The sequence below is a fragment of the Solanum lycopersicum genome, chromosome 5 (assembly GCF_036512215.1).
Source record: "Solanum lycopersicum chromosome 5, SLM_r2.1".
Classification (NCBI taxonomy): domain Eukaryota; kingdom Viridiplantae; phylum Streptophyta; class Magnoliopsida; order Solanales; family Solanaceae; genus Solanum; species Solanum lycopersicum.
In genome coordinates this window covers 28,989,853-29,010,083 of record NC_090804.1, presented here as the reverse complement: position 1 = coordinate 29,010,083, position 20,231 = coordinate 28,989,853, and the positions used below count along the sequence as shown (strand labels likewise).

At 27.0% G+C, this 20,231-nt stretch overlaps 4 protein-coding genes and 2 pseudogenes across 4 annotated transcripts; all 6 read right to left on the bottom strand.

Moving 5' to 3' along the window:
- Nucleotides 1-186: 186 nt before the first annotated feature.
- Nucleotides 187-1,393, bottom strand: LOC138348741 (uncharacterized; annotated as a pseudogene).
- A 4,046-nt stretch (nt 1,394-5,439) lies between these two features.
- On the bottom strand, nt 5,440-7,487 carry LOC138348552 (uncharacterized). The gene is given in 2 exon segments (XM_069297991.1): nt 5,440-6,190; nt 6,192-7,487. Coding segments are annotated over 2 exon segments (1,776 nt in total). The 5' UTR covers nt 7,271-7,487; the 3' UTR covers nt 5,440-5,493.
- Nucleotides 7,488-8,843: 1,356 nt separating this feature from the next.
- Nucleotides 8,844-10,306, bottom strand: LOC138348740 (uncharacterized). Its single transcript, XM_069298318.1, has one exon. The coding sequence runs from the start codon at nt 10,005-10,007 to the stop codon at nt 8,844-8,846; it is 1,164 nt and encodes a 387-aa protein (XP_069154419.1). The 5' UTR covers nt 10,008-10,306.
- A 2,823-nt stretch (nt 10,307-13,129) lies between these two features.
- LOC138348554 (spindle pole body component 110-like) lies at nt 13,130-15,118 on the bottom strand. The gene is given in 2 exon segments (XM_069297993.1): nt 13,130-14,561; nt 14,564-15,118. Coding segments are annotated over 2 exon segments (1,785 nt in total). The 5' UTR covers nt 14,967-15,118; the 3' UTR covers nt 13,130-13,179.
- Nucleotides 15,119-15,376: 258 nt separating this feature from the next.
- Nucleotides 15,377-16,530, bottom strand: LOC138348739 (uncharacterized; annotated as a pseudogene).
- Nucleotides 16,531-18,443: 1,913 nt separating this feature from the next.
- On the bottom strand, nt 18,444-19,597 carry LOC138348738 (uncharacterized). The gene is made up of 2 exons (XM_069298317.1): nt 18,716-19,597; nt 18,444-18,521 (listed from the first exon to the last, which is right to left on the bottom strand). Exons 1-2 carry the CDS (start codon nt 19,556-19,558, stop codon nt 18,444-18,446), a joined length of 921 nt encoding a protein of 306 aa, XP_069154418.1. The 5' UTR covers nt 19,559-19,597.
- Between the last annotated feature and the right edge of the window lie 634 nt (nt 19,598-20,231).

Below are 20,231 nucleotides of genomic sequence, written 5' to 3'. Positions count from 1 at the left end.
TTACTACTTTACATAATTGGCCGACAAACTTTTTTCATGATTGGCCGACAAACTATTTACTTTACGACTTTTATACAATTTGGCTTTTTATAGCCGACGCAACACGACAAAAATAAAAGACTCTTACTTTATACATATGGCTGATATTTAGCCAACAATAATAACTCCTTTTTTTTTATTTTTTTTTTATCCTAAATCAACTGTAGGTATCACATTGTCTTCTCCGTTGCATTTGGAGCATTTGTGGTCTGGATATTTGTTGCTGATAAGTTTGCAATACCTTACTAATAATTCTTCTGAAATAAATCCTTTCTTCAAAGCTCTCGTAGATGGTTGTTCTTCTGGTTGTAATAATGAAAAAATCCATCTTTGAACTTCGTCCATATCTGATTTTCTTAATTCTTTGGAGTTTGCATATATCATTACCTGATCTCTTGCATAATAACTCCAAATAGCATTGCCATTTAAATAATTGTTTGCTAGCTCTTGTATAATCGTAGCTATACCAATTATTCTTTTATTTGCATAAAAATTTGGTATTTCTACTTTTGGTATCTCATTTTGTTTTTCTATTTCTTCTGGAATAATCATATCTTTTGTTAATCCTATCTTTACCACCTGTATTGGTGATTTTATCTCTTCGTATAATATCTCTGCTGGTGTTGTATAACATTTTATATAGAATAAATTTCCTTTGGTAATTCTTTTATATGTCAGAAATGCTCTATGTAATTCTGGTATTCCGACTATCTCTTCTCCGGTATATGTGTATACTGTATTTAGTAGTCCGTAGTTATAACATGTTTTTACTAGGTTGGGGTTGGTCTTAGGTTGTGCAATAAGTTTGTTATATCCTTGTAGTTTCTGGGTTATATAATCTTCTTCGGGATTTTTTGTTTGTGTAGATCTTGGGTTTAGGTTTAGGTATGTTTGGATTTTGTATATGTTTTCAATGTAAGATTGGGTAATATAGTTATATCTTTTTTTGTCGTTTTGTAGGCTTACTGCATAGGTTTATGTTTGTGGTTCTGCTGGTATTTGCATTTGTGGTTTTTGGGTAAATGGTTTTGCAAATAACTGGTTTAAGTTTGTGTTTTTTGGTTTTTCACTAGTTCTTTTACTTGTACCTGCAGCTGTATCTGAACAAACATTGTTATGGGTTTTATGGAGTTTCCCAACGTCTCCTTCTAGTTCTGGCTTTTTACCGTCCGCCGAACGACGTAGCTCCGCATTTTTAGAGTCATGCTGCTGACTTGTAGATTCTTCCTTTTCTTCTAGCTTTTGAATTCTCAAGCCCATACTGTCCACTTTTGTACAAAGTGTAGTCAGGGTTTTGAGTATGTTTTCCATAACATTATCTTGTCCTGGCTGCGTAACTCTGTCTTGATAAATAGTCTGCAATCATATTTTTGTCAGTTTTTATTACCTCAATTGTAAATGTAAAATTTAGTATGTTTAATACTAGTCTCCTTATTTCTTTTGTTGTAACTGAATCATCTATTTTTTTCGTTATCCACCATTTTACTTGTGTGTTATCTGTTCTTACAATAAATTTATTGTAAACAATATATGGTTCAAATGCTAATAAACATTTATATAATGCGAATAATTCTTTTCTATTTATTTCTCATTTTATTTGTGCTTCTGTATAAGATCCTGAATAATATCTACAATGGTGTTCTATTTTTTCTTTTTCATATTTGTATTTTAAAACTCCTCCATAACTATGATCACTTGAATCTGTTTCGATAATATAAGTAAATGTTTTATTTTCATCAGGAAAATATAGTTTTGGTAGTTTTTTACATAAATTCTTAATATTTCCTATGTGTTTTTTATCTTTATTGTCAAAATGATATTCTACATCTTTTTAAAGTTTTTTATGTAATGGTTTTAGATGTTCTGCTAATTTTGGTATATATTCTCTTACCTGATTTACTAATTCTAGATAGGATTGTAATTTCTTCTTTGTATCTATATTTTCATCAATAGTAATTATTTTTTGTACTATATGTGTTTGCATTTTTATTCCATTTTTATCTATTTGTATTCCTATAAATTCTATTTGTGATTTCATAATTTCTGCTTTTCTTTTACTCAAACTTATACCTGCATTTTTTACTATATGTATAAATTTTTCCAATAATCTTATATGTTCATCTTGTGTTCTAGAATATAACAATATGTCATCTATATATACAATACAGTTTTCTAGCTGGTTAAAACAGTTATCCATAAAATGTTGGAATCTACCTGGTGCATTTTTATATCCAAAAGGTAAAACATTCCATTCATAGAAACCTTGCGGTACTGTGAATGCTGTTAATTGTTTAGATTCTTCTTCTAGTTTTAGGTGGTAAAATCCTGATTTACAGTCAAATTTACTGAAATAATTATATCCTTGTATTTGTCTTATTTTTAGTATTTTGTTTGGTATTGGATAATTGTATGTTTTGGTTTTAGCATTTAGATTACGATAATCTATGACCATTCTACTTTTACCTCTTTTTTGTTCACTATGTTTTATTACTATAAATGCTGGACTTGTATGTTTACTATTGCTTTTTTGTATGTAATTATTTTCTAACAATTCATTTATATGTATTTTAAATTCTTCTAGATCATCAAAGTTATATTTTAATGGTTTCTGTGTTATTATACTATTTTCATCTATTAATTCAATTTTTACTTTTGTCTTATGTTTTTCCCATCCTTGTAATGGATCTTCACTATATAATTGTTCTAATTGTTCATTAATTAATTTGACTTTGTCTATAGCAAATATAATAATTTCTAATTGCGTTATTTGTTTATTATTTATATTTTCCATTTCTTGGTTTATCTTTTCACTTCCTTTTATCCATTCCATAGTTTTTCGTTGTTTATTATTTACTCTTTTTGCTCCTATCTTATTTCCGCATGGTGTAGTAAGCCACCAATGTGTTTTTGTTATTATGTGTAGATAATATCTATCTAGAAATGGCATTCCTAATAACATATCTTTTGTAGTAAATTCAAAATTATACATTTCTTCTATTGTTAGTATTTTATCCCATATTTGTATTTTTATATTTTTTGCTTTGTATTTAATCATACTTCCTTCATTGTTAAATCCCGTTACTACCATAGGTGTTTTTAATTTTTCCCATTTATCTTCTGGTAAGCAATTATATTTACATATATTCGCTTCTGCTCTTGTATCTATCATAGGTGTATAATATCTGTTGTAATATCTTTCTACTATAATTTTTTCAAGTATAAATATTTTCATTAATCATTTTGTCCTTTTTATAATTATTTTCTTATTTTGACAAGTTATTGTTAATTGTTTATTTTCTATGTTGTATGGCTTAACTTTTTCTAACCATTTTATTCCTAATGTAATATTATGATCTATTTTGTTTGGTATTGGATAATTGTATGTTTTGGTTTTAGCATTTAGATTACGATAATCTATGACCATTCTACTTTTACCTCTTTTTTGTTCACTATGTTTTATTACTATAAATGCTGGACTTGTATGTTTACTATTGCTTTTTTGTATGTAATTATTTTCTAACAATTCATTTATATGTATTTTAAATTCTTCTAGATCATCAAAGTTATATTTTAATGGTTTCTGTGTTATTATACTATTTTCATCTATTAATTCAATTTTTACTTTTGTCTTATGTTTTTCCCATCCTTGTAATGGATCTTCACTATATAATTGTTCTAATTGTTCATTAATTAATTTGACTTTGTCTATAGCAAATATAATAATTTCTAATTGCGTTATTTGTTTATTATTTATATTTTCCATTTCTTGGTTTATCTTTTCACTTCCTTTTATCCATTCCATAGTTTTTCGTTGTTTATTATTTACTTTTTTTGCTCCTATCTTATTTACGCATGGTGTAGTAAGCCACCAATGTGTTTTTGTTATTATGTGTGGATAATATCTATCTAGAAATGGCATTCCTAATAACATATCTTTTGTAGTAAATTCAAAATTATACATTTCTTCTATTGTTAGTATTTTATCCCATATTTGTATTTTTATATTTGTTGCTTTGTATTTAATCATACTTCCTTCATTTTTAAATCCCGTTACTACCATAGGTGTTTTTAATTTTTCCTATTTATCTTCTGGTAAGCAATTATATTTACATATATTCGCTTCTGCTCCTGTATCTATCATAGGTGTATAATATCTGTTGTAATATCCTTCTACTATAATTTTTGCAAGTATAAATATTTTCATTAATCATTTTGTCCTTTTTATAATTATTTTCTTATTTTGACAAGTTATTGTTAATTGTTCATTTTCTATGTTGTATGGTTTAACTTTTTCTAACCATTTTATTCCTAATGTAATATTATGATCTCCTTGGTATATTTTGAATTGTATTATTAAGGGTATTCCTCCTATAATTATTTCTTTTTCTGTTGTTTCTTCATTCGTGTTTACTATCTCACTAGGTAGTCCAGGGCATGTATGTCCTGTTCTTATAATTTCTTCTTCTAATACTAACTCTCTTGTTATATAATTTTCTTCTTGTCCTGTATTTATTAATATTTTATATTTTCTTTGGTCTATTATTCCTGTTATGAAATAATGATATGGTGTTATTTCTTCTTTATCTAATAAGCTTTGTGGAATTTCATATTTTCTTTTAGATTTACTCATCCTTGATGAGGTAGCTCTTGTCAATGTATTTGGTACGCTTGAAGTGCTTAATCTTTCTTTTACTATCTCTAAATCTTCTTCTATATCAATTTCTTTATAGCTATAGTCATTATTGTCTATTACAGTAATTATTTTTTCAAAAGGATTTTCTATTTTTATTTTATTAATTTTATTTCTTGCTGTTATTTTATGCTTTGTTGTTAATATATATAAATTTTTACATCTTGCTGTAAATAATTTGCTTCCTGGTGCTAGTTCTATTCCAGACATTTTCCAATATAGAACTAATGATCTATCTATGTTTTTATCTGTTAATGATACTGTATAATTAGCACTTATTGTAAATTTAAATTTTTGGTATATCAAGTTTCCTTTTACTGCACTAATTACGCTTTTTTCTATAGGGTGTACAATTCTATCATCTGCTAAATATATTTCTATAGGTGTATCTATTCCTTCTCTAAAGCAGGCTTTTATTAATATTTCTGTTCCTCCTAAATGTACATATTTTATTGGTGTTTTAGCTTTTATATCTTGTATTTCTTTGTTTATCATTCATTTATTTATTATAGGTATATATGCTTTTCCTCTTGTGTATTTGCAATCTATGATATGTTCTTTTTGGCTAACTACATAGTATTCTTCTTTTTGTCTTTTAAACCAATTTCTTAAAATAGGTATTTCTAATACTTTTTCAACACTTAAATCTAATTCTTTTCCTTTAATTTGTTCAAATATCGTATTATCAAATATAACTTTCTCTTCTGATGATTCTTCATCTTGATATTCTTCCTTAGATATTATTTTTATTTCATTTTCAGACATTATATTTCTTCATCTGTTTCATTATTATCTATGTTAATATTTTCTTCTTCATTCTCAGTTTCTATATCTGATACTTCATATATACTATCATTTTCACTTAATTCATAATCTATGTACTCTATTTGCATATATTTTTCATTATCTATAATTAATTCTGCTATTTGTTTTCTTTTTGGATTTTTGGGTAATTTACAATCTTTAGCTATGTGTCCTATCTTTCCACAATTATAACAAGTACATTGGGATATCTTTCTTTTTGGTCTGTATGGTCTTTTTATTTTATAGTTTTTTACATAATACCTTCGTCTTGGTTGTTTATATTTATATATAGATTTCTTTTTTCTATAATTTTTATATCTTTTAGATTTTTGTTTTTTAGTTGTGCATCCAAATTGTGGTGCCATTTTATTTTTGCAACATGATAAATTTTTATTTAGTACTTTTTCCATTTTTAATTTTTCTTTTTGGTTTTCACATAGTTGTATGAACCATTGATTTAAAAATTTTATTCTAGATCCTAAAGTATCTACCATTCCTTCATTATTCCAATCCTTTATTACGTTTGTACTAAATGGTTCTGGTAATTTTGTATAATATTGTTTTCTTATTTCTTTTGCTTCGTCTAAATTGTATTTAGCTTTGTAATAATATTCTTTAAATGCGCAAGTATATTCTTCTAAGTAACACATTTTACATTGTCATAAGTTATCTATTTATTATTTTTTCTCTATTTTGTTCTCTTATATCTGTAGTCATGCCTCCAAATTCATTTCTTATTGCTGATTCATATTTATCTAGTATATCTATATTTGTTGCTGATGCAGATCCATCCATTTTCTTATCATTCCTAAGTACTTCTAAACTTTCCGAGGGTAGATTTTCTATCCATAATTTTGTTGTTCCTACAAATGTTCTTTCTATGTATCTTGGTGTTTTTGCTGTTTCTATTTTATTGTCTATTAACTGTTTAGACATATTTCCTATCCATATTAATATTGCTTTATTTATATCTGCGACACAATCTAAATCTAAAAAATTGTATTGTTCATTTGCTGGTTTAGGTGTCCAATTTTTATTTAATCTACTGTTCCATATTGCATTATTTCTATCTGATTGTTGATAGCTTTCTGTATAATAAGTTGGTGGTGTCCTCCTAGGACTAACTCTAGGACTATTTCTTGGACTATTATCTGGGGTTTTAACTCTTGACGTACTAGGTCTATTCATATCTCCTGTGTTTATCTCTAATTTTTTCGGTTTATTTATCTGTTCTAGAATTTCTGTATATGTTTCACTTATATCACTTATTTCTGATTGTTGGTCATTTTCATTTCCATCTATTTCGTTTACTTCAATATCTTCATTTAGATCTTCATTTAGTTTTTGTTCCATTTGTTTTATTTCATTTGTTAATTCTAGCTCTTTATCTTTTTCTTTTTGTTTATTTTCATATGATAATTTTAACCTAGCTAATTCTTTTTCTAATTCACTTATTCTTGTATTTTTTATTTCTTCTAAATTTTGTACTTCTTGTTTTGCTTGTGTTTTTATTTTTTCAATTTCTCTTGATTTATCTATTTCTTCATTTTCTTTTGTTATTCTTACCATAGCTGTTAAACTATCTTCTAATTTTGCTGTTTCTTTTTCTAGCATTAAATATAAGTTATTTCCTATTTTCTTGTATCTTCTTCTTAAATTTGAAAATACTATTTTTATTATCATTCCGTCTTGGTTTTCATATGTTTTTTCGTCTACTGCAAATTCTTCTTTGTTCATTATGATCTATGTATTATATTATGTTGTAATTCATATTCAAGACAATCTAATTCTAATTCTAACATTAATATATCTTTTCTTTGTGCTAGTATTGATTTATTACATACTCCTGCTAATATATTTTCTTCTAACCTTCTTTTTCTATGTTGTAACTCTTGTTCTTTTTCAGTTATTTGTTCCATTATTTTTTCTATTAATTGATTTTTATATTTTTCTTCGTTCATATTGTTTCTTTAAATAGCAAACATATTTGTATTCTATTTTTGAAATTATATTTATCAAATGATCTTTTTTATCATTTTCTGTTTTGACTAGTTGTGATAATTGATATTCTATATATAAGGATCTTAATTTTTTCCATATTTTTCTTACCTTTTTATCTATTTTAGTTCTTTTTATTTTAGTATTTTTATTTTTATTTATCATAACCTTTTATATAATATTTTAAAAAGCTTACTTAATTTATCTGGATATCTAACCCTTTTTAACCTGTAATTTCTACCATATCGCCTTAGCCAATGTTCAGTCATATTTAATCTCCAATATATAAATCATCATATAAATCATATATGTCATAATAAAGTTCATCTTCTATACTTTGTATGGTTAACTCAGTCCAACCTTGAGTTGTTATTTCTATTATCTCATATGTTAATAATTTATTATAAATTTCTCTTTTTATATCAGTATTCAAATTTTTTAGTATATAGAATAATAATATCTTATAATCAACATCATCGTTTAATAGGTAGGTTTCCATTTTTATTATTTTCATTTTTCACTAAAATTTTATTTCTTTCAACCTCTTAATAAATTATACTTGCTTATTATGCAAAAATAATGATTTAATAATCATCTAGTCTGGTCACTACTACAGCTTTCTTCTTTGATTAGTTACCCTAACAGCGCCTCAACTTTGTTTACTCCCCTAAACGGCCTTCTCTGCCTACCGGTTTCAACCTTAGAATGGCATAGTCTGGGCATACTTATTCGAAGAATATTTCATTAGCAAACTTTCTAAAGATGGTTATTATAACATTATTCAAACATGGTAAACAATTATAATTAACAAGAGATTTTCAGGAATAAATTAATTTAGCTACTCATGAATATAAAATGGTATACCTGTTCTTGTAGATCATCTGTCATAGTTGATTTGTTTTCCATAGTTATTTAATTAACTAGCTCTGATACCAATGTAGGAGATGAGGAGATGGAAGCGTAAAGAGAGAGTATTCAGAAAGATGAGAGATGTAAGGATGAAAGTGTGTTTTATTTATGAGGAAAGCTCCTCTATTTATACACAAAATTTACAGACTTTTGGCCAAAAGTGGTCGACACATACTTTACACTTGGCCTCTCTATATTCGGCTGACACAAGAAAACAAAATACTTACTATTACTACTTTACATAATTGGCCGACAAACTTTTTACATGATTGGCCGACAAACTATTTACTTTACGACTTTTATACAATTTGGCTTTTTATAGCCGACGCAACACGACAAAAATAAAAGACTCTTACTTTATACTTATGGCTGATATTTAGCCAAAATAATAACTCTTTTTTTTTTATCCTAAATCAACTGTAGGTATCACATTGTCTTCTCCGTTGCATTTGGAGCATTTGTGGTCTGGATATTTGTTGCTGATAAGTTTGCAATACCTTACTAATAATTCTTCTGAAATAAATCCTTTCTTCAAAGCTCTCGTAGATGGTTGTTCTTGTGGTTGTAATAATGACAAAATCCATCTTTGAACTTCGTCCATATCTGATTTTCTTAATTCTTTGGAGTTTGCATATATCATTACCTGATCTCTTGCATAATTACTCCAAATAGCATTGCCATTTAAATAATTGTTTGCTAGCTCTTGTATAATCGTAGCTATACCAATTATTCTTTTATTTGCATAAAAATTTGGTATTTCTACTTTTGGTATCTCATTTTGTTTTTCTATTTCTTCTGGAATAATCATATCTTTTGTTAATCCTATCTTTACCACCTGTATTGGTGATTTTATCTCTTCGTATAATATCTCTGCTGGTGCGGTATAACATTTTATATAGAATAAATTTCCTTTGGTAATTCTTTTATATGTCAGAAAAGCTCTATGTAATTCTGGTATTCCGACTATCTCTTCTCCGGTATATGTGTATACTGTATTTAGTAGTCCGTAGTTATAACATGTTTTTACTAGGTTGGGGTTGGTCTTAGGTTGTGCAATAAGTTTGTTATATCCTTGTAGTTTCTGGGTTATATAATCTTCTTCGGGATTTTTTGTTTGTGTAGATCTTGGGTTTAGGTTTAGGTATGTTTGGATTTTGTATATGTTTTCAATGTAAGATTGGGTAATATAGTTATATCTTTTTTTGTCGTTTTGTAGGCTTACTGCATAGGTTGATGTTTGTGGTTCTGCTGGTATTTGCATTTGTGGTTTTTGGGTAAATGGTTTTGCAAATAACTGGTTTAAGTTTGTGTTTTTTGGTTTTTCACTAGTTCTTTTACTTGTACCTGCAGCTGTATCTGAACAAACATTGTTATGGGTTTTATGGAGTTTCCCAACGTCTCCTTCCAGTTCTGGCTTTTTACCGTCCGCCGAACGACGTAGCTCCGCATTTTTAGAGTCATGCTGCTGACTTGTAGATTCTTCCTTTTCTTCTAGCTTTTGAATTCTCAAGCCCATACTGTCCACTTTTGTACAAAGTGTAGTCAGGGTTTTGAGTATGTTTTCCATAACATTATCTTGTCCTGGCTGCGTAACTCTGTCTTGATAAATAGTCTGCAATCATATTTTTGTCAGTTTTTATTACCTCAATTGTAAATGTAAAATTTAGTATGTTTAATACTAGTCTCCTTATTTCTTTTGTTGTAACTGAATCATCTAATTTTTTCGTTATCCACCATTTTACTTGTGTGTTATCTGTTCTTACAATAAATTTATTGTAAACAATATATGGTTCAAATGCTAATAAACATTTATATAATGCGAATAATTCTTTTCTATTTATTTCCCATTTTATTTGTGCTTCTGTATAAGATCTTGAATAATATCTACAATGGTGTTCTATTTTTTCTTTTTCATATTTGTATTTTAAAACTCCTCCATAACTATGATCACTTGAATCTGTTTCGATAATATAAGTAAATGTTTTATTTTCATCAGGAAAATATAGTTTTGGTAGTTTTTTTACATAAATTCTTAATATTTCCTATGTGTTTTTTATCTTTATTGTCAAAATGATATTCTACATCTTTTTTAAGTTTTTTATGTAATGGTTTTAGATGTTCTGCTAATTTTGGTATATATTCTCTTACCTGATTTACTAATCCTAGAAAGGATTGTAATTTCTTCTTTGTATCTATATTTTCATCAATAGTAATTATTTTTTGTACTATATGTGTTTGCATTTTTATTCCATTTTTATCTATTTGTATTCCTAGAAATTCTATTTGTGATTTCATAATTTCTGCTTTTCTTTTACTCAAACTTATACCTGCATTTTTTACTATATGTATAAATTTTTCCAATAATCTTATATGTTCATCTTGTGTTCTAGAATATAACAATATGTCATCTATATATACAATACAGTTTTCTAGCTGGTTAAAAGAGTTATCCATAAAATGTTGGAATCTACCTGGTGCATTTTTATATCCAAAAGGTAAAACATTCCATTCATAGAAACCTTGCGGTACTGTGAATGCTGTTAATTGTTTAGATTCTTCTTCTAGTTTTAGGTTGTAAAATCCTGATTTACAGTCAAATTTACTGAAATAATTATATCCTTGTATTTGTCTTATTTTTAGTATTTTGTTTGGTATTGGATAATTGTATGTTTTGGTTTTAGCATTTAGATTACGATAATCTATGACCATTCTACTTTTACCTCTTTTTTGTTCACTATGTTTTATTACTATAAATGCTGGACTTGTATGTTTACTATTGCTTTTTTGTATGTAATTATTTTCTAACAATTCATTTATATGTATTTTAAATTCTTCTAGATCATCAAAGTTATATTTTAATGGTTTCTGTGTTATTATACTATTTTCATCTATTAATTCAATTTTTACTTTTGTCTTATGTTTTTCCCATCCTTGTAATGGATCTTCACTATATAATTGTTCTAATTGTTCATTAATTAATTTGACTTTGTCTATAGCAAATATAATAATTTCTAATTGCGTTATTTGTTTATTATTTATATTTTCCATTTCTTGGTTTATCTTTTCACTTCCTTTTATCCATTCCATAGTTTTTCGTTGTTTATTATTTACTCTTTTTGCTCCTATCTTATTTCCGCATGGTGTAGTAAGCCACCAATGTGTTTTTGTTATTATGTGTGGATAATATCTATCTAGAAATGGCATTCCTAATAACATATCTTTTGTAGTAAATTCAAAATTATACATTTCTTCTATTGTTAGTATTTTATCCCATATTTGTATTTTTATATTTGTTGCTTTGTATTTAATCATACTTCCTTCATTGTTAAATCCCGTTACTACCATAGGTGTTTTTAATTTTTCCCATTTATCTTCTGGTAAGCAATTATATTTACATATATTCGCTTCTGCTCCTGTATCTATCATAGGTGTATAATATCTGTTGTAATATCCTTCTACTATAATTTTTGCAAGTATAAATATTTTCATTAATCATTTTGTCCTTTTTATAATTATTTTCTTATTTTGACAAGTTATTGTTAATTGTTCATTTTCTATGTTGTATGGTTTAACTTTTTCTAACCATTTTATTCCTAATGTAATATTATGATCTCCTTGGTATATTTTGAATTGTATTATTAAGGGTATTCCTCCTATAATTATTTCTTTTTCTGTTGTTTCTTCATTCGTGTTTACTATCTCACTAGGTAGTCCAGGGCATGTATGTCCTGTTCTTATAATTTCTTCTTCTAATACTAACTCTCTTGTTATATAATTTTCTTCTTGTCCTGTATTTATTAATATTTTATATTTTCTTTTGTCTATTATTCCTGTTATGAAATAATGATATGGTGTTATTTCTTCTTTATCTAATAAGCTTTGTGGAATTTCATATTTTCTTTTAGATGTACTCATCCTTGATGAGGTAGCTCTTGTCAATGTATTTGGTACGCTTGAAGTGCTTAATCTTTCTTTTACTATCTCTAAATCTTCTTCTATATCAATTTCTTTATAGCTATAGTCATTATTGTCTATTACAATAATTATTTTTTCAAAAGGATTTTCTATTTTTATTTTATTAATTTTATTTCTTGCTGTTATTTTATGCTTTGTTGTTAATATATATAAATTTTTACATCTTGCTGTAAATAATTTGCTTCCTGGTGCTAGTTCTATTCCAGACATTTTCCAATATAGAACTAATGATCTATCTATGTTTTTATCTGTTAATGATACTGTATAATTAGCACTTATTGTAAATTTAAATTTTTGATATATCAAGTTTCCTTTTACTGCACTAATTACGCTTTTTTCTATAGGGTGTACAATTCTATCATCTGCTAAATATATTTCTATAGGTGTATCTATTCCTTCTCTAAAGCAGGCTTTTATTAATATTTCTGTTCCTCCTAAATGTACATATTTTATTGGTGTTTTAGCTTTTATATCTTGTATTTATTTGTTTATCATTCTTTTATTTATTATAGGTATATATGCTTTTCCTCTTGTGTATTTGCAATCTATGATATGTTCTTTTTGGCTAACTACATAGTATTCTTCTTTTTGTCTTTTAAACCAATTTCTTAAAATAGGTATTTCTAATACTTTTTCAACACTTAAATCTAATTCTTTTCCTTTTATTTGTTCAAATATCGTATTATCAAATATAACTTTCTCTTCTAATGATTCTTCATCTTGATATTCTTCCTTAGATATTATTTTTATTTCATTTTCAGACATTATATTTCTTCATCTGTTTCATTATTATCTATGTTAATATTTTCTTCTTCATTCTCAGTTTCTATATCTGATACTTCATATATACTATCATTTTCACTTAATTCATAATCTATGTACTCTATTTGCATATATTTTTCATTATCTATAATTAATTCTGCTATTTGTTTTCTTTTTGGATTTTTGGGTAATTTACAATCTTTAGCTATGTGTCCTATCTTTCCACAATTATAACAAGTACATTGGGATATCTTTCTTTTTGGTCTGTATGGTCTTTTTATTTTATAGTTTTTTACATAATACCTTCGTCTTGGTTGTTTATATTTATATATAGATTTCTTTTTTCTATAATTTTTATATCTTTTAGATTTTTGTTTTTTAGTTGTGCATCCAAATTGTGGTGCCATTTTATTTTTGCAACATGATAAATTTTTATTTAGTACTTTTTCCATTTTTAATTTTTCTTTTTGGTTTTCACATAGTTGTATGAACCATTGATTTAAAAATTTTATTCTAGATCCTAAAGTATCTACCATTCCTTCATTATTCCAATCCTTTATTACGTTTGTACTAAATGGTTCTGGTAATTTTGTATAATATTGTTTTCTTATTTCTTTTGCTTCGTCTAAATTGTATTTAGCTTTGTAATAATATTCTTTAAATGCGCAAGTATATTCTTCTAAGTAACACATTTTACATATAGCGAATTTTGTCATAAGTTGTCTATTTATTATTTTTTCTCTATTTTGTTCTCTTATATCTGTAGTCATGCCTCCAAATTCATTTCTTATTGCTGATTCATATTTATCTAGTATATCTATATTTGTTGTTGATGCAGATCCATCCATTTTCTTATCATTCCTAAGTACTTCTAAACTTTCCGAGGGTAGATTTTCTATCCATAATTTTGTTGTTCCTACAAATGTTCTTTCTATGTATCTTGGTGTTTTTGCTGTTTCTATTTTATTGTCTATTAACTGTTTAGACATATTTCCTATCCATATTAATATTGCTTTATTTATATCTGCGACACAATCTAAATCTAAAAAATTGTATTGTTCATTTGCTGGTTTAGGTGTCCAATTTTTATTTAATCTACTGTTCCATATTGCATTATTTCTATCTGATTGTTGATAGCTTTCTGTATAATAAGTTGGTGGTGTCCTCCTAGGACTAACTCTAGGACTATTTCTGGGACTATTATCTGGGGTTTTAACTCTTGACGTACTAGGTCTATTCATATCTCCTGTGTTTATCTCTAATTTTTTCGGTTTATTTATCTGTTCTAGAATTTTTGTATATGTTTCACTTATATCACTTATTTCTGATTGTTGGTCATTTTCATTTCCATCTATTTCGTTTACTCAATATCTTCATTTAGATCTTCATTTAGTTTTTGTTCCATTTGTTTTATTTCATTTGTTAATTCTAGCTCTTTATCTTTTTCTTTTTGTTTATTTTCATATGATAATTTTAACCTAGCTAATTCTTTTTCTAATTCACTTATTCTTGTATTTTTTATTTCTTCTAAATTTTGTACTTCTTGTTTTGCTTGTGTTTTTATTTTTTCAATTTCTCTTGATTTATCTATTTCTTCATTTTCTTTTGTTATTCTTACCATAGCTGTTAAACTATCTTCTAATTTTGCTGTTTCTTTTTCTAGCATTAAATATAAGTTATTTCCTATTTTCTTGTATCTTCTTCCTAAATTTGAAAATACTATTTTTATTATCATTCCGTCTTGGTTTTCATATGTTTTTTCGTCTACTGCAAATTCTTCTTTGTTCATTATGATCTATGTATTATATTATGTTGTAATTCATATTCAAGACAATCTAATTCTAATTCTAACATTAATATATCTTTTCTTTGTGCTAGTATTGATTTATTACATACTCCTGCTAATATATTTTCTTCTAACCTTCTTTTTCTATGTTGTAACTCTTGTAAAATCCTGATTTACAGTCAAATTTACTGAAATAATTATATCCTTGTATTTGTCTTATTTTTAGTATTTTGTTTGGTATTGGATAATTGTATGTTTTGGTTTTAGCATTTAGATTACAAACTATTTACTTTACGACTTTTATACAATTTGGCTTTTTATAGCCGACGCAACACGACAAAAATAAAAGACTCTTACTTTATACATATGGCTGATATTTAGCCAACAATAATAACTCTTTTTTTTTATTTTTTTTATCCTAAATCAACTGTAGGTATCACATTGTCTTCTCCGTTGCATTTGGAGCATTTGTGGTCTGGATATTTGTTTTGCTGATAAGTTTGCAATACCTTACTAATAATTCTTCTGAAATAAATCCTTTCTTCAAAGCTCTCATAGATGGTTGTTCTTCTGGTTGTAATAATGACAAAATCCATCTTTGAACTTCGTCCATATCTGATTTTCTTAATTCTTTGGAGTTTGCATATATCATTATCTGATCTCTTGCATAATAACTCCAAATAGCATTGCCATTTAAATAATTGTTTGCTAGCTCTTGTATAATCGTAGCTATACCAATTATTCTTTTATTTGCATAAAAATTTGGTATTTCTACTTTTGGTATCTCATTTTGTTTTTCTATTTCTTCTGGAATAATCATATCTTTTGTTAATCCTATCTTTACCACCTATATTGGTGATTTTATCTCTTCGTATAATATCTCTGCTGGTGCTGTATAACATTTTATATAGAATAAATTTCCTTTGGTAATTCTTTTATATGTCAGAAATGCTCTATGTAATTCTGGTATTCCGACTATCTCTTCTCCGGTATATGTGTATACTGTATTTAGTAGTCCGTAGTTATAACATGTTTTTACTAGGTTGGGGTTGGTCTTAGGTTGTGCAATAAGTTTGTTATATCCTTGTAGTTTCTGGGTTATATAATCTTCTTCGGGATTTTTTGTTTGTGTAGATCTTGGGTTTAGGTTTAGGTATGTTTGGATTTTGTATATGTTTTCAATGTAAGATTGGGTAATATAGTTATATCTTTTTTTGTCGTTTTGTAGGCTTACTGCATAGGTTGATGTTTGTGGTTCTGCTGGTATTTGCATTTGTGGTTTTTGGGTAAATGGTTTTGCAAATAACTGGTTTAAGTTTGTGTTTTTTGGTTTTTCACTAGTTCTTTTACTTGTACCTGCAGCTGTATCTGAACAAACATTGTTATGGGTTTTATGGAGTTTCCCAACGTCTCCTTCCAGTTCTGGCTTTTTACCGTCCGCCGAACGACGTAGCTCCGCATTTTTAGAGTCATGCTGCTGACTTGTAGATTCTTCCTTTTCTTCTAGCTTTTGAATTCTCAAGCCCATACTGTCCACTTTTGTACAAAGTGTAGTCAGGGTTTTGAGTATGTTTTCCATAACATTATCTTGTCCTGGCTGCGTAACTCTGTCTTGATAAATAGTCTGCAATCATATTTTTGTCAGTTTTTATTACCTCAATTGTAAATGTAAAATTTAGTATGGTTAATACTAGTCTCCTTATTTCTTTTGTTGTAACTGAATCATCTAATTTTTTCGTTATCCACCATTTTACTTGTGTGTTATCTGTTCTTACAATAAATTTATTGTAAACAATATATGGTTCAAATGCTAATAAACATTTATATAATGCGAATAATTCTTTTCTATTTATTTCCCATTTTATTTGTGCTTCCGTATAAGATCCTGAATAATATCTACAATGGTGTTCTATTTTTTCTTTTTCATATTTGTATTTTAAAACTCCTCCATAACTATGATCACTTGAATCTGTTTCGATAATATAAGTAAATGTTTTATTTTCATCAGGAAAATATAGTTTTGGTAGTTTTTTACATAAATTCTTAATATTTCGTATGTGTTTTTTATCTTTATTGTCAAAATGATATTCTACATCTTTTTTAAGTTTTTTATGTAATGGTTTTAGATGTTCTGCTAATTTTTGTATATATTCTCTTACCTGATTTACTAATCCTAGAAAGGATTGTAATTTCTTCTTTGTATCTATATTTTCATCAATAGTAATTATTTTGTGTACTATATGTGTTTGCATTTTTATTCCATTTTTATCTATTTGTATTCCTAGAAATTCTATTTGTGATTCCATAATTTCTGCTTTTCTTTTACTCAAACTTATACCTGCATTTTTTACTATATGTATAAATTTTTCCAATAATCTTATATGTTCATCTTGTGTTCCAGTAAAAAATGCAGGTATAAGTTTGAGTAAAAGAAAAGCAGAAATTATGAAATCACAAATAGAATATATTTCTTCATCTGTTTCATTATTATCTATGTTAATATTTTCTTCTTCATTCTCAGTTTCTATATCTGATACTTCATATATACTATCATTTTCACTTAATTCATAATCTATGTACTCTATTTGCATATATTTTTCATTATCTATAATTAATTCTGCCATAATTTCTGCTTTTCTTTTACTCAAACTTATACCTGCATTTTTTACTATATGTATAAATTTTTCCAATAATCTTATATGTTCATCTTGTGTTCTAGCTGGTTAAAACAGTTATCCATAAAATGTTGGAATCTACCTGGTGCATTTTTATATCCAAAAGGTAAAACATTCCATTCATAGAAACCTTGCGGTACTGTGAATGCTGTTAATTGTTTAGATTCTTCTTCTAGTTTTAGGTGGTAAAATCCTGATTTACAGTCAAATTTACTGAAATAATTATATCCTTGTATTTGTCTTATTTTTAGTATTTTGTTTGGTATTGGATAATTGTATGTTTTGGTTTTAGCATTTAGATTACGATAATCTATGACCATTCTACTTTTACCTCTTTTTTGTTCACTATGTTTTATTACTATAAATGCTGGACTTGTATGTTTACTATTGCTTTTTTGTATGTAATTATTTTCTAACAATTCATTTATATGTATTTTAAATTCTTCTAGATCATCAAAGTTATATTTTAATGGTTTATGTGTTATTATACTATTTTCATCTATTAATTCAATTTTTACTTTTGTCTTATGTTTTTCCCATCCTTGTAATGGATCTTCACTATATAATTGTTCTAATTGTTCATTAATTAATTTGACTTTGTCTATAGCAAATATAATAATTTCTAAGTGCGAAAAACTATGGAATGGATAAAAGGAAGTGAAAGTATAAACCAAGAAATGGAAAATATAAATACGTTTGTACTAAATTGGTTTATCTTTTCACTTCCTTTTATCCATTCCATAGTTTTTCGCAATTAGAAATTATTATATTTGCTATAGACAAAGTCAAATTAATTTATTTTTTTTTATCCTAAATCAACTGTAGGTATCACATTGTCTTCTCCGTTGCATTTGGAGCATTTGTGGTCTGGATATTTGTTTTGCTGATAAGTTTGCAATACCTTACTAATAATTCTTCTGAAATAAATCCTTTCTTCAAAGCTCTCATAGATGGTTGTTCTTCTGGTTGTAATAATGACAAAATCCATCTTTGAACTTCGTCCATATCTGATTTTCTTAATTCTTTGGAGTTTGCATATATCATTATCTGATCTCTTGCATAATAACTCCAAATAGCATTGCCATTTAAATAATTGTTTGCTAGCTCTTGTATAATCGTAGCTATACCAATTATTCTTTTATTTGCATAAAAATTTGGTATTTCTACTTTTGGTATCTCATTTTGTTTTTCTATTTCTTCTGGAATAATCATATCTTTTGTTAATCCTATCTTTACCACCTGTATTGGTGATTTTATCTCTTCGTATAATATCTCTGCTGGTGCTGTATAACATTTTATATAGAATAAATTTCCTTTGGTAATTCTTTTATATGTCAGAAATGCTCTATGTAATTCTGGTATTCCGACTATCTCTTCTCCGGTATATGTGTATACTGTATTTAGTAGTCCGTAGTTATAACATGTTTTTACTAGGTTGGGGTTGGTCTTAGGTTGTGCAATAAGTTTGTTATATCCTTGTAGTTTCTGGGTTATATAATCTTCTTCGGGATTTTTTGTTTGTGTAGATCTTGGGTTTAGGTTTAGGTATGTTTGGATTTTGTATATGTTTTCAATGTAAGATTGGGTAATATAGTTATATCTTTTTTTGTCGTTTTGTAGGCTTACTGCATAGGTTGATGTTTGTGGTTCTGCTGGTATTTGCATTTGTGGTTTTTGGGTAAATGGTTTTGCAAATAACTGGTTTAAGTTTGTGTTTTTTGGTTTTTCACTAGTTCTTTTACTTGTACCTGCAGCTGTATCTGAACAAACATTGTTATGGGTTTTATGGAGTTTCCCAACGTCTCCTTCCAGTTCTGGCTTTTTACCGTCCGCCGAACGACGTAGCTCCGCATTTTTAGAGTCATGCTGCTGACTTGTAGATTCTTCCTTTTCTTCTAGCTTTTGAATTCTCAAGCCCATACTGTCCACTTTTGTACAAAGTGTAGTCAGGGTTTTGAGTATGTTTTCCATAACATTATCTTGTCCTGGCTGCGTAACTCTGTCTTGATAAATAGTCTGCAATCATATTTTTGTCAGTTTTTATTACCTCAATTGTAAATGTAAAATTTAGTATGGTTAATACTAGTCTCCTTATTTCTTTTGTTGTAACTGAATCATCTAATTTTTTCGTTATCCACCATTTTACTTGTGTGTTATCTGTTCTTACAATAAATTTATTGTAAACAATATATGGTTCAAATGCTAATAAACATTTATATAATGCGAATAATTCTTTTCTATTTATTTCCCATTTTATTTGTGCTTCCGTATAAGATCCTGAATAATATCTACAATGGTGTTCTATTTTTTCTTTTTCATATTTGTATTTTAAAACTCCTCCATAACTATGATCACTTGAATCTGTTTCGATAATATAAGTAAATGTTTTATTTTCATCAGGAAAATATAGTTTTGGTAGTTTTTTACATAAATTCTTAATATTTCGTATGTGTTTTTTATCTTTATTGTCAAAATGATATTCTACATCTTTTTTAAGTTTTTTATGTAATGGTTTTAGATGTTCTGCTAATTTTTGTATATATTCTCTTACCTGATTTACTAATCCTAGAAAGGATTGTAATTTCTTCTTTGT

What these genes read in the sequence shown, in the direction of transcription:
- LOC138348738 (XM_069298317.1), bottom strand. Translation starts at nt 19,558, where the DNA reads ATGGGCTTGAGAATTCAAAAGCTAGAAGAAAAGGAAGAATCTACAAGT. An exon ending in ACAATTATTTAAATGGCAAT is followed by an intron (nt 18,522 to 18,715) that starts GCTATTTGGAGT and finishes CAAACTTATCAG; the next exon opens with CAAAACAAATATCCAGACCA.
- LOC138348740 (XM_069298318.1), bottom strand. Translation starts at nt 10,007, where the DNA reads ATGGAAAACATACTCAAAACCCTGACTACACTTTGTACAAAAGTGGAC.